The sequence below is a fragment of the Miniopterus natalensis genome, chromosome 16 (assembly GCF_054644295.1).
Source record: "Miniopterus natalensis isolate mMinNat1 chromosome 16, mMinNat1.hap1, whole genome shotgun sequence".
In the NCBI taxonomy this organism is placed as follows: Eukaryota; Metazoa; Chordata; class Mammalia; order Chiroptera; family Miniopteridae; genus Miniopterus; species Miniopterus natalensis.
Window position 1 is genome coordinate 27418957 of NC_142096.1, and position 13590 is coordinate 27432546.

The 13590-nt window shown below is 40.4% G+C and overlaps 1 protein-coding gene across 1 annotated transcript in view; it reads right to left on the minus strand.

The window, feature by feature from the left end:
* The window catches only part of TRPA1 (transient receptor potential cation channel subfamily A member 1), a 72139-nt gene that overhangs the window by 32047 nt on the left and 26502 nt on the right, over positions 1-13590 (minus strand). Inside the window, exons 3-5 of the mRNA XM_087825606.1 lie at positions 8500-8659; positions 5944-6119; positions 1482-1589 (exon numbers count right to left, since the gene is read on the minus strand). Of these exons, the coding sequence (XP_087681732.1) occupies positions 1482-1589; positions 5944-6119; positions 8500-8659 (444 nt within the window). The remainder of the gene's footprint in view (positions 1-1481; positions 1590-5943; positions 6120-8499; positions 8660-13590) is intronic.

The window sequence follows — 13590 nt, forward strand, 5'->3', positions numbered from 1 at the left end:
CATATGCTTTGCCTGCTCAGGCCAATTGATGTTATAATCCAGTACTGAACTATCTGTGCATTCTCTGCATAAGGCCAACATGCATGTCATGTTACTCTTTTAATTATTTTGATGAATTAATTGCTAGCACTTTTAAGATTTTACATCCAAACTTATTTATATGGTGAAATTCATCAGCTGCTCCAGAGTTTTGGTAATGCGCTTTCTAAAAATGTTTTATGGTCCCCAACAGGTCTTTAACTTTTTACTTAATTTTGAAATTTTAATTACTTTCAGCTGTTAATCCATTAAATGGGGATTTACAAATATTTTTAGAATTGTGCACACTGATCTTTTGTCATTTAAAAATTACCATCAGATTCAAGTAAAGCCAACCCTTTGTTATTTCTAATTTTATTTATTTGTGCTTTACCTTCTTCTGTTTTAGTTAGACTTTCCAATCTTTATCTACTTATCTTTTCAAAGAAATAACTCTTAATTTATCAAATAATTTAAAAATTATTATTATTTGAGTTCAACTTTACTATTTATTTAGTCCAATTTTCTTTTGGTTTATTTGAGGCTCTTTTCTAAATTCTAGGTTTGAGTGTTATTTAACTGATTTATTCCCTTTTTGGTCTAATCATGACAGGCTAAAATAATATGAATTTTTCTCCATACAGTAAATACGTTAGGATGTATTTATAGATTTAAGTATTAGGAAGATATTATAAAATTATTTTATTTCATTTTCCTACTCTCTGAGAAGGCGGAGAGGGAAAATCCAGTAGTAAAAATATAGAATGTGGCTTGGCTAACATACAAGTGATTAAGGAATCTTGGGAAGAAAGCTCTTTACTGGAATTCCAGCACCGCGCTGGAAGGGGCACTAGGTGGAGCAGGAGGCCGTCATTTAGATGGGCGGGCCCAGGGTCCATAGACCCCCCAGAGAGAAGGCGGCTCTCCTCCAGTGCTGTGGCCAAGGACCTTAGCATTATTGTCACACAGGGTTCCCTTTTTTGAGAATCCATGGCAGCAATTTCTTCTCATCTTGGTAACATGAAGGGCTAAGTTTCTCTGGGCTTTTATTTCATGCGCCCAACAGTAAGTCTGCAATTGACTATATTTATCTTCCCTTGGACTATTCAGAAGTTCAGAGTCAAAAGTATGATCCACTTTAATTAACACATGGGCTATTATACTTTGTATTTTGTATCCTAGCCTCATCACCACCTCAGGTTTTCTAATTTTAAGTTTTCCTGTCTATACTTTCATTTCAGTTTGATCTTCTCATATTTTCTTTAATGTTTCCTTTTAGTTTTCTGAATCCATTTAAGATTTAAGGTGTGTGTACATACATTAAAAACACACAGAACTATTTTTAATAACATATTTTCTGTATCTCATATTTTGCTAAAAAGAGAAACTGAGAGTTGTAAATAACAATAATATTGTACTAATAAAAAGGGAAAGAAAACAAAAAATAAGGTTAAGATACAAACCAAAATCTGCAGAGCCTCACTGTTATCTTTGGAGCATGCAATGATCACAGCCGTGTTTCCATTTTCTCCCTCCAAATTGATATTTGTACTGCTGTGCTCAATCAAGACCTGCAGGAGAGAGGGGAACAAGTTCACCTGCAGGTTTCCAAACCGGGTGTTAAAGTATAAACTCTCGGATGCCAGGGACCCGACCTTATTCACAGCTTTTCATCCCTCTCCCAGGGAATCTGGCACGAAAGCTCGCATGTAGTGGGTTCTACATAGATTTGTGTTTCCTTTATGTTTTTATTGACTTCAGCGAGAGGAAGGAAGAGGGAGAGAGAGACAGAAACATCAATGATGAGAATCATTGATCGGCTGCCTCCTGCACACCCCCTACTGGGAATCAAGCCCATAACCTGGCATGTGCCTTAACTGGGAATCAAACTGTGACCCCCTGGTTCATAGGTCAATGCTCAACCACTGGGCCGCACCAGCCAGGTTCTTTTTTTTCTTAATTAAATTTTTTCCATCACCATTTTCCCCCTCTATGCCCTCTTCTACCCTCACTCATCCCCCTCCACCCACAAAATCACCACACTGTTATCTGTCTCCATGAGTTCTCTCTTTTTTTTCTTTTTTGCTCAATCCCTCCACCCTCCCAACATCCTGCCCCAAGCTGCCTGCCTGCTCTCTATCTATGAATCTGTCTCTATTTTGCTTCCGTTTGTTTCTTAGCTACACAAATTTCTCAAACAGATGAGTAGCAACGATTTCCACATCACATCAACTGACACAATATGCAGTTGTGGAACCAGACATAGAGTAAGAAATGTGGATATTAGTTAACACAGTTCACTTAATATTTCTCACTTGTATTAAGTAAACTGTGTTAGCTAAAGTCTTCAAGAAAATAAATCTGTTGGAATATATGGATTGGGGGTGAGGAAAAGAAGGGAGAAGAGGATTAGGGAGGGAGGAAGGTGGAAGAAAGGAAAGAGGGGGAAGAGTGAGGGGGAGAAATGTGGTTTTTCTTTTTCCCCCTCTATTTTTCTTTTACCAAGATTGCAAGTATTTTGGGAAATGTCAATTAAAATTCCATTGTCTTCAATAGAGAAAAGAGAGTTTCATGCAACACTGGTATAGCTTAACTCAGTTAATTCAGACAGTCTGGAACAGAAACTTTTTCTATGATGTAGGAAATTAGGACCCCTGACAAAACAGTTAAGCAGTTTTTCTAATGGAACTTGACTGAAAACCCGTTACCCCTTCACCTGGTTGACTTCCAGCTGATCACTGGCCAAGAATCTACAGATCTTTAGCCAGTCTTTATTTTATATTAAACCTAACAATACTTATCTCATATAAATCTCTCTCCCAAGACAGAAATCTTGGGATTGACCTACTAGAGGCCTTTTTTCTTGCAGCAAGCCTATAATAAAACTATAATGTACTACAACTTAAATTGTTTAAAAATAATTTATTAAAACAAGCTGTTTCTTAAAAACCTTGACTTTTTTTTAAAAAGCACACTACCTCCTACTAGAGTACCCTGATAAAAGAGTGTGTGCTGTCTCAGCAAATAAATTAAGCTTACTAATGTGCTCCTAAAAGAAAATGAAACTGAGATTTACATTCATAAGAGCATACGGAGAAATTTCTGATGGATGACAGGAAATGAGAACACAAGGCTCACTTGATGGACGCAGGCACCTTCACATTCTGTTCCTAACAAATGGTCGAGTCACACGCAAAGTAACCTACACAAGTATATAGGAAGAGATTTTCCGCTTTCCCCTCTTAGAGCCATAGGTCATAGATCTACAGCATGTATCGGGTGTTACTGTTGTATTACCAAAAGCACAATCTTTCACAAAGCTGTGTTTAATTGTATGTGCGTGGATCCCAGGGAGAGCAACTAAACTGTGCACCCACCAAGCACGTCTGGAGCTTCTCAGGTGAGGCCTCCAGACGACCCTTTGATGAGAATCCAAGAAGCTTCATGGGAGGGTGAAGCCACTGGATATTCTGAGGTTAAGCCCCAAGGACTAAGGCCTGTAAGCAACTGAGAAACAAGGCCCCCTCCTATGCACAGGCCAGTGTGCCCCGGGGAACACTATGCATGCCAACAGAGTCTGTAAGAACTAGAGGTCACCATGGGTAACAATTTTTCAGTTTACAACTATATGGGCCACGGTGGAAGGCTTGGGGAAAGGCTGGCAGGCCAGACAATGGAAAAGCATTCTAGACTGGCCAGAACTTGTGGGGCACAGGCCTGCCCCTTGGGGTAATGGGGAGAGGAAGGAAGAAGACCATTTGCAAGCCTGTGAGACACTCCAAAATTCCTCCCCCTTCTTTTATTCTGTTCATCTTAGGTGAAGCACAGGGGGTTAAAAATATTTTTTAGAGGAAGTGATGGCTGGTAAGACCAAGTAAAAGAGAGATGATGTCATTCTCTTGTAACCCTACTTCCCTTCTTGTCCTGGTATCACCCAGGAAAATGTGCTATAGCCACCACTGTAATTTATAAATCACTTATGGGCTTATTTCTAAACTTTCTTTTCTATTTCTGTGTGATACCTACCTTTCTGTATTTGTTGGCCTGAAGAATTCTGATTTCTAATTAACAATAGCCTTTCAACTATTACCTGCCTTTGAATTCCCAGTTCACACATTGAGAGCCAAGACTAATTAAGTCAATGGGCATTTGTTTCTGAAAAGAGCCTTCAGAGGAAGCCCAAAAGTTCCTTGGGGAAATACTATGTGACATCTCTGGGGCTTGGAGGTGGGGTCCCTGCAGTCACTAGTGGCCCAATTTGGATGGTTCATGAATGAAGGATGCAGACATTTAAAGAACAAACAGGCAGAGGCTTTTCCAATAACGTCCTCAAGGGGCCATCCTGACTTCTTAGGTGCTGATACCTAAACTCCTCTTCTCCTTCAGCCAGAATCCCAATTTACTCATTCATTCATTCATTCATTCATTCATTCATTCATTCATTTCAGAGTCATCATTATCAGCAGTGCCAAGGACTCGAGATATTGAGATGAGTCACACACAGTCCCTTCTTCAAGGATAACCAGCCAGAGGGGGAGAGAAGCACATAAACACATGATTATAATACCCTGTGCTAAGAATTAAGACAGGCCTATATACCAGGTACAATGGGAAAGTGGAAAGAGGGCTCCCCTCACATCCTCTATTCCTGGAGTACAAGGACCAAGGACTCAGAGGGCTGAGAGGACAGTGTTTGGGTTAAAGCGAGCATGGAGCTCATTGGACACCCTGAGATCTCCTCGGTGATTTACAGACAAAGTAGGTTTTGGTGTGGTGTGATGGACCAAATGTTTTTGTCCCTCAAAAATGAAATCCTAATCCCTGATGTGGTGGTATTAGGAGGTGGGGCCTTTGGTAGGTGATTAATTCCTGAGAGCAGAGCTCTCATGAAGGGGATTCGTGTCCTTATAAAGAGACCCAGAGAGTTCTCTTGCCCCCTCGGACACGTGAGGACACAGCAAGAAAACAGCCATCTATGAACCGAGAAGCAGGTCCTCACCAGATGTGGAATCTGCCTGTGCCTTGCTCTTGGACTTCCAGGCTCCAAAACTGTGAGAGATGAATGTCCGCTGTTTAAGCCGCCCAGCCCATGATACTGTGTCACAGCAGCTCCAGCTGACAAAGACTTAGCACGATAGCCAAGTCACTCGCAATATTGTTTCTACAGGAGAATTTATTATAAGTTCCAAATTACCTACGTTAGGAATGTATTTCTGGAACATGTTCCATTTGTAGATTGCACTCCTCTTTAAGTAAGCATGTGGGCTTCCCAGCATGTCTGCGAGATTGAGATGCAGTCTGAAAGCCAGGGCCTAAACCTTGCCCTTCAGGCATTTACCAGGGTTTCCTCTACTTGATCTAATTTACTCTCAAAAGAAACAAAAACCTTGAAAAAAATAACAAATTTCCCTATAGTATTGTAATATCTTCTGCTAAAATTATCACATGCCATCCACTTGAACCAACATAATAATTTATAATTATGTTTTCTGTCTTCACTGAGGCGCTCGTCACCTTCCTTTTAATCATTAAATCCATGATGAAAAGGCGGTAAAGCATCAACTTGCGAACTCAAGGTAAGAACAGAATTCGTAATTCTTGCTTTCACCAGTGATCTGACATTACGCAAGTGACTTAATTCTCTTTGCCTCAGTTTCCTCACCTATGAAATGTGAATAATAACAGTCTTACTTAAATGCGGATATAAAAACTAAAACATATAAAGCCCTTAGACAAATGCTTGGTAACAAAGAACTATTTGACAAAGATAAGACTATATCATCATCATCACCAACACTGGCATGGTCATCAGTTGGTCAGGAGCAAAGCCAACAGTGCAATCAGCACGTTCTATTTGCCCGGCAGCCTAGCTTGGCCATTCTCCCAGGAAGGGGCAGCGGGCCCCGGCGCCCGGCCCAGGCTTACCTTCAGCACGTCATTGTGCATGCCCTGCACAGAGAGGTGGAGGGGTGCCATCATGGCATTGTTTCGGAGGTTTGGGTTGGCTCCTTTGCTGAGAAGAAACTTAACACTTTCAACCTGGTTCTTTCTTGCCGCCCAGTGCAAAGGGGTGTTTCCATTATTGTCCATTACATTCAACACTAGGAAGAGATGCCAAAGTACGGGTTAGGTTTTGCTTGGGTGGGACTGAGTGCCTACTGCATCACTATTCACTTCAAAGCTCAGTGCCAGGTGCTACTGTGACAGGCTTCCCCTTCTTTATGCAAACTAAAACCATAGCTTCAGTTCTCAAGGAACATCTAATGGACACCTGGAAGGGATGCATAGAATCATGACACTGACATCAAATGAGTAAGATGTCCTTCTGTGGCATCAATAAGAAACAGATCCTCCTATTGATACATGCTTTTATCTGTGGTATGAATTCAGGGACTGTTATAATGTATCATGCTCAATTAAAGCAATAATTATATGTCAGGCACTCTACTAGGTTCCATATAACCATTATTTCATTGAACCCTCCAATAGCCCGCAAGGAACCATGACCATTTTTTATGAAGAAGAAGATGCTGAGGCCTACAGAGGTTCAAAATCTTGCCAACATTACACTGCTTGTAGAGTTCAGAAAGTTGCTTACTTGTTTGAAACTCAGTTTTCTTATATTTAAATTTAATTACAATCAAAATTAAAACACACACACACGCACACATACATATTGCAATGTTTTGGGGGGGGAGGTCATGAAATGTCTTCATGCAGAGTGCGTGGCCTATTGCAATGTTTCAGAAAATGTTAATGAGAAAAAACACACGCCACTGATAAACCACAAGACCGGAATTAGAGCCTGAGCCTCCAATGCCACACATGGCCTCCATGTATTCTATAGTATGGCATATCGCGCTGTTCACTCTGTGTGCTCAGCACAGGAATGGGCAGCCTCTTATATCTGTTCTAAAATAGACACCACTGTCTGCTTTATCACCATTTTAATTAGTGGCAGTTATTTGTGTGTCTGAGAAGGGGGAAAAGTACTCACTTGTGAAAATGATTTGGGGACCATCTACAAAACCTAGATCCATGCTGCAGCCCTGTCTGTTCTTCTCAAAATTTATCTCTGCACTATTTCCTCTCATTCATCCAAAAGCCTCATTCTCAAACACACACACATATACTCACAGACTCACACAACCCAAGTCTCTCACACACACACACACACACACACACACACACACACACAATCTCTTGACCATTCGGTCTGATCAAGACTGAGCACTTTATTTAGCACTTCAGTCAGCACCAAACTTGGTTAAACAGGGGCCTAAACTTACCGACTCCATTCACTAATTAAATAACTTGAATCTGGCTTTTATGTCCACCACTTTTCAGAAATTATTGCTACAAAGGCCCCGAGGCTTTCTAATGTAAGGGTGTACTGTGATCTTCCTTCCCCCTTGTTGGGTGTGTTATCAATCCCCTTCCCATCACTCTCTTCACCATTTTGCCTCTGGCTTTTCCTCTGCCACCTGACCCCTGTGTTGGTGGCTCCCCTTAGCTATCTTTATGGGCAATTCTATGATCTCCTAAAGGATTCCATGCATGTCCACAGTCCCAGCTACTTCCTATGGCTTTGTAGGGCTTGTGCCTTTCCTTCTGTATTTCTAGTTGTCTACTGGATATTTCCAAGTGGATAGCCCCTGGGCCTTCCAAGCTCAGTATGACCAAACCAAGTTCATTATCCCCTCACACATCGCACTCACTTTTCACCTGTTTTCTTTCTATGCCTCCTTTCCCGAGTGGTTATACTATCAGCCTCATCTCTTTAATTAGGAGTCTCAAAGTCACTTCCTGCCACTCCCTCCTTACATTCAATCTTTTATCAAGCACTGTTGACTCCAAGTGCAAAATAGCTCTCGAATCTCTCCCTTTCTCCTTATTTCAACTTCTAAACTCTGGTGGACTCTCATCTTCTCTTTACACTAAAATAGCTTCCTAACTGGGATTCCACTTCCAATGCATCTTCCACAATATTGTCAGAATTAGCTTAAATATTAAAGGCCTTATCATAACACCTCACTGCTTACATCTCTGTGGCATCCACCTTCCTTGATTAATTGAGTTTCTCAAATGAGGCTGGGTGTACGAGGCTGGGTTTGTGGGAGTACGTTACATCTTCTTAGAGTGTCAATTTTATTCACTGATGAGCAATTTAAATGTAGAATAACCTCAATGAAAGTAGTATAGAAGGATACACACAACGTATATGAAATTTTATGACCTATCAGAAAAATTCAAAGAAAATCTGTGCTTGCTATGCAGCGTCCCAGATCTCTGCACTGTCCTGGGCAGTGCTTCAGTGGGGAAAACTGAGGAACAATGGCCTATAGGGGAAATCACACTCTGAGTGAGCTAGGCAGGCCCTTTATAATCTGGAACTAATCTACCTTTAGAGTAACTTCACAGCACTTTCTTCAATGAATCTAATGGGATAATGGGTAGGGAGCAATCGTAACATTTTGCTACCTTCACAAGAGGAGTCATTGACGATCATCTCCATCAGCTCAACTTGACCTTCTTCCGCAGCATAATGCAAAGGGGAGGCATCCACATCATCATATTTGGGTAGCTTTCTTGCTTTTTTCATCCAGCTTTGTAATTCATTTGTGTTTCCTTCAAAAACCACCTAGAAGTATATTAAAAAAATGTTACCTCAAACAAGCATATGTAGAATTTATTAAGATAAGCTAACTGTTAAAACTTATCATCCAAAACCATTTATCGTGCTTAAAAGAGGCAATTTTTTTAAGAACATGAAATGCTCCCAGACATAAAGGAAGTGCAAGCAAATGCCTAAACACTGATAAGTACATTAAATAACTGATTTTATTTTCAGATTATAAATGTGTATAGACTATAGAAATAAAGATCTTGAGAAAAATTTCAAAGCAATGTAAGGCGTGTGATCTGAGAAATAAGAAGTATAGTGAACCTATAGAGGAATTCTCTTTGCCAGGTGAAAATGTAAACTACAGCATGAGCGATTTCTGTGAAATAAAAAGATTTTCATGAATGCAAGAATTAAGTCCAGGAATCTAAATTGCTGCCCTGTCTTTGGCCTTCCTGCCTACAGTCAATTCCCATCCAGTGTTTCCTTTTGTATATGCCAGAGCTAGTCATTGAGCACTGTCATGTCACTCACTTGGTCGGCAATCTAGAATGGCTTCCACTCACCCCTGGAAATAAGCATTCCTATCACTGGGGTCCTGCAGCAGCCAAATCAGGTCAGGCTCACCTCCACATTGCTCTATGCATGCAGGAAGAGAAGGTATTATTTGCAATTACTTAGGACCCTATATCAAGGCATCGAGAGGTTATGTCACTTGCCCAAAGGCACAGTAAGTGGCCAAGCTAGAATCTGAAGAGGAGATGCATGGAATACATATTTTGCTGAATGATGGATGCTAAAACTCAACATACACAAGAAGCAGAGGTCAAAAACCCTCATACAAAGAACAATGTGATATAATAAGATATTATAGAGCCTAAGAACGGCCTTTGCAGGCTCAGTACTTGCTGGCATCGCTGGCTGCTGCCACTGGCCTGTAAATGTGTAATTTCAAACACATGCTCACATCCAGGGACATCCAGGGAGGAGCAAGAGCTTTTGTGAGTATCTTACTTTCCTCTAATGCTTTCTTTTCTTCAAGCTTTTTATATTCTTTATTATGAGCAGACTAAAGATGACTTATCAGAGATGACATCCTGCTTCCTCCTTGTGAAGTTTTAGGGGGGGCAGCATTCACATTCTGAGTTTGATTCATTCTCACAAGATATGAAGAAAAATTCTCAGATAGGTCTCTTTCTTGAAAAGCTCATGACATATATAGAATTAACTTCCTAAAAATTAAATAAATCTTTTAAAATCATTTTATTCAATGTTATTAATGTTGCTATAGCAAACACAATTTTAAAACAGCCTTCACGTCATAAACTTGCTTCAATGAGCCTGCCTTGCATTACAAGTTATATTTATATATATAGGGTGTCCCCAAAAATGTATGCACACACTTTGAACAATTTTAAAGGCAGTGTTTATTAAAATACATTTCATTTTCATTTAACAGCTATCAGCTGTTCAACTGTATATACATTTTGGGGGAGATACCATAAAAGTATATTATGTTCTTCCTAAAATTAATGCATCCTTTCTTAATATCTATATTAACTGATAATCTATTTCTCTATTCAACTACTTGAAAATTCTTAATCTGGTTTATATAGAAAATTAAGAATTTTCAAAATCATTCATTGTAACCATATTTAAGCATACTGCAATGACAAGATTTTTATTCAAAGTTGCTTCTAGAATTACTCCCTATATTTGAATGTCAGTATTTAGGTATTATCAATCAATATGAATGACACACCTTATTCTATTGCACACATTTTTACATTGTTTAGAGTTGGTAGTATCATTGATCACACACCAGTTCAGAGAGGTCACAAATGGCATCAAATTAGGTTTTCTAATATTTGGTGCCAAAGGCAAGGCCAAGGCCAAAACTGAATGCAGATAGTGACCCCTATTTGAGGCTGAAAGGCGACTCTCAAACACATCCCTGCACTGCACACAGTGGTCTGATCCGCAAGCCGAAGCTGGGCTCTTCCTGCACCTGGCTGTGCTGCCCTGTGCATGCGGGCTTGACCTTCACCAGGCTTTCCACCTGGACGACTCACCCTTCTCCCTGTCCTTGTTCCCAATCCACCCATCTTCCCACAGCCCTCCTAAATCTTCCCTCCTCCTCCAGGCCTGCACAAGAGCTATAGGATCCCCCCCTCCAGCCCAGCCTCTCCCTCAGTTTCTCACACATACACAGTGGAGTTTTCCAGAGGCCACAGATATATGGTGACATCACACCGCTGATAGGTATCGGAACAAGTGCGGTGTATTCTCATGTTTTCAAGTGTTTCTAACATGGTATATTTGGTAGCTATAACCTCATTTGGAATCTTCATATTGTTTAAGTTTAAAAGGTTCTGAGACCAAAAAAAAAAAAATTGAAAAACTCTCTCTAGTTCTTTCCTAACACTGTCTATGCTAAATATGCACTACACATTTGTATACTTATTTTCCATGATACTGTCATATGTAAATAATTTTTTCAGAAAGAAAAAAGGAAAGAGGGAGGGAGGGAGGGAGGGAGGGAGGGAGGGAGGGAGGGAGGGAGGGAGGGAGGGAGGGAGGGAGGAAAACCCAGAGCTCTTTGGAGCAGCAGGTGAGGCCATGTGAACTATTAGACACTAGGACTTCCCTGGACTACTTGGTGAATTTCAGTTCCCTAGAGGCTTAAAAACCAATGGGAAAAATTAATGGCACCTCATCCAATCCTGTGACAATACAGAGACTAAAATTTTTTCTCAATGTTCCTTCAAACTTTGCAAATATATGACCAAACAATACATTTGTCTGAATTTTTTCCAAAGCTATTTCTTAGCAAGTATTTCATCACATGGACCTAAAAGCAAAATGTTCTATAAGACAGTAGCTTTTCATGGAACCCACTATAAAGTGACTATTTTCTGAAAATGCAGAAACTCCCCAAACAAATGATCCAGGCACTTGCTTTAATCCTACTTTTGACTGTGACTGGTCACATTTGACACATGACAATAAAGTCTTAAAGTTCTTAATGTATTTTAATATAGTTTATAAAAAATTGGGCATTTAGGATTCATATAATAAATGTCAGGTTGAAATAAACAAAACAGAATCTCTTAAAATTTTGATCTTTGATTTTTGGTCCGTTAACACAGAATAGTACCTAAGGAGTCAGTCTTCCCTGGTAGGCCCTTAAAAAGAGATGTGTCACTTCTCAATTACAAAATTCTGCATAAGCTCCATATACCTTTAGTGAATGCATATGACAATGGCTATCCAACCATTTCCAAATTTACATATATTCAGTAAAAAATTTTAAATGAGCCTTTTACAGAAATAGGTTCTTTCTTAATGTCTTACCCTATCAAAGAAAGTCTACCTAAATCCATTTGGAAGTATTTTAGCACCTAAGTTTGATATGCTCTTTCAGTGATAATAAAGTGATCATATTGCTCACCCCACAGAGCCAGAAAGTGCAATTTGTTCAGCGATGTGCTGTCAACAGAATCCCAGTTACACACTCCTGGGAACAAGTACGTGGTTCAGATGCACCCAAGGAGCTGATGAATTCACAGCGGCACAAGTGCATCAGAACACTTTACGCAAGCTCGTCAGGCACTGAGCAGTCTGAGTTCAGTACATGATAAGTCAGCCTTTAAGGGAAGTTCTGAAATAAGCCCCAAATGTGATGATTTAGGCCAATTATACATCCAGCCGGTGTAGTTTGCACTGTCGCCCTATATGACTACACACAGGACCCAAAGAACAGGTCACCTTTAAAGAAGAGACTTCTTTAAAACAGAGATATCAAAGACATTGGTTTCAGGTTACTTTAATGCAATGCATATAAGTAGTAATGGGGCAAAAAGGAGGGAGGCTAAAGTGAGAGATTATAGCAAATGACAGGTCAAAAGCTAAAGTACTAACTCTTGAAGAGCCACTGGGAAAGGACAGAAGTGTAAGTCAGACAGTTTCATTCACATTTCTCATCCTGTGAGGTTTCTGCCATCCTTCCATTTGGTTAGTGCTCCTGAAACAGTGTCTGTGCTGGAGGAAACATTATACTAAATATCTTTTTTAATCAGGAAATCCTTCCGGGAATGTTAAATGTATTGATTTCTAATTCGTCTCATCACTAAGATTTCTACAGAATGATCTGGAATTGCTGCAGGTAATAAAATATATCAATTCCTCCACCTATAAGCTCTAATAGGCTCATAGGCTTCTAAAACAATGCAAATAGCTCTGCTTCACTTAGGTAAGCCAAGGAAATATTTCTGGTGTGATCTGCAAAATTTTTTAATAATTCCTTCCTGTCCCATAGTATTAATTCCTGAAACACTATCCTAATGCTTGAAATCCGCCCATAACCTCGGCACCAGGGGTTGAACCAGAAGACCTTGGTTAACGTGTTAATGCTGAGAAGGAAGAAGAGTCCATGTTCTGCCTGGATGTGCACAGGGCTCAGCCCGGGCCGGTGTGCGGGCCTCTGTGATTTACTGAACCCGCCTGACTCACACACACGATTGGCAAGTGTCAATTCGTGCAACCTGTTTAGAGCACAATTTGGCAGTTGCTACCAAAATTAAAGCTATACATACCTCTTGATCCTGCCGGGACTTCAGCACACAGACGCCCCCCCTAAGGTACAGACAGACAAAGCCACGTCTCCCCTCACAGACACGTTCAATCACGTGAAATAACAAAACCAGACACAGCCTAAGCGTCCACGGATGCAGGGCTGGTTAGTAAAGCATGATACATTCCGACAACGGAATACTATAGAGCTGCTAAAAAGAGTGAGGCGCGACCTCCCGGTGCTGATTCGGAAAGCTTTCTGAAATAATTTCGGGAGGAAATAAAAGTGCCATCCCCTCTGTAAATAAGAGGTAGATGCTTGTGGACGTGGGTATTTGTATGAGCGTCTCCCCTCCCCGGAAAATACGCAGGAACGG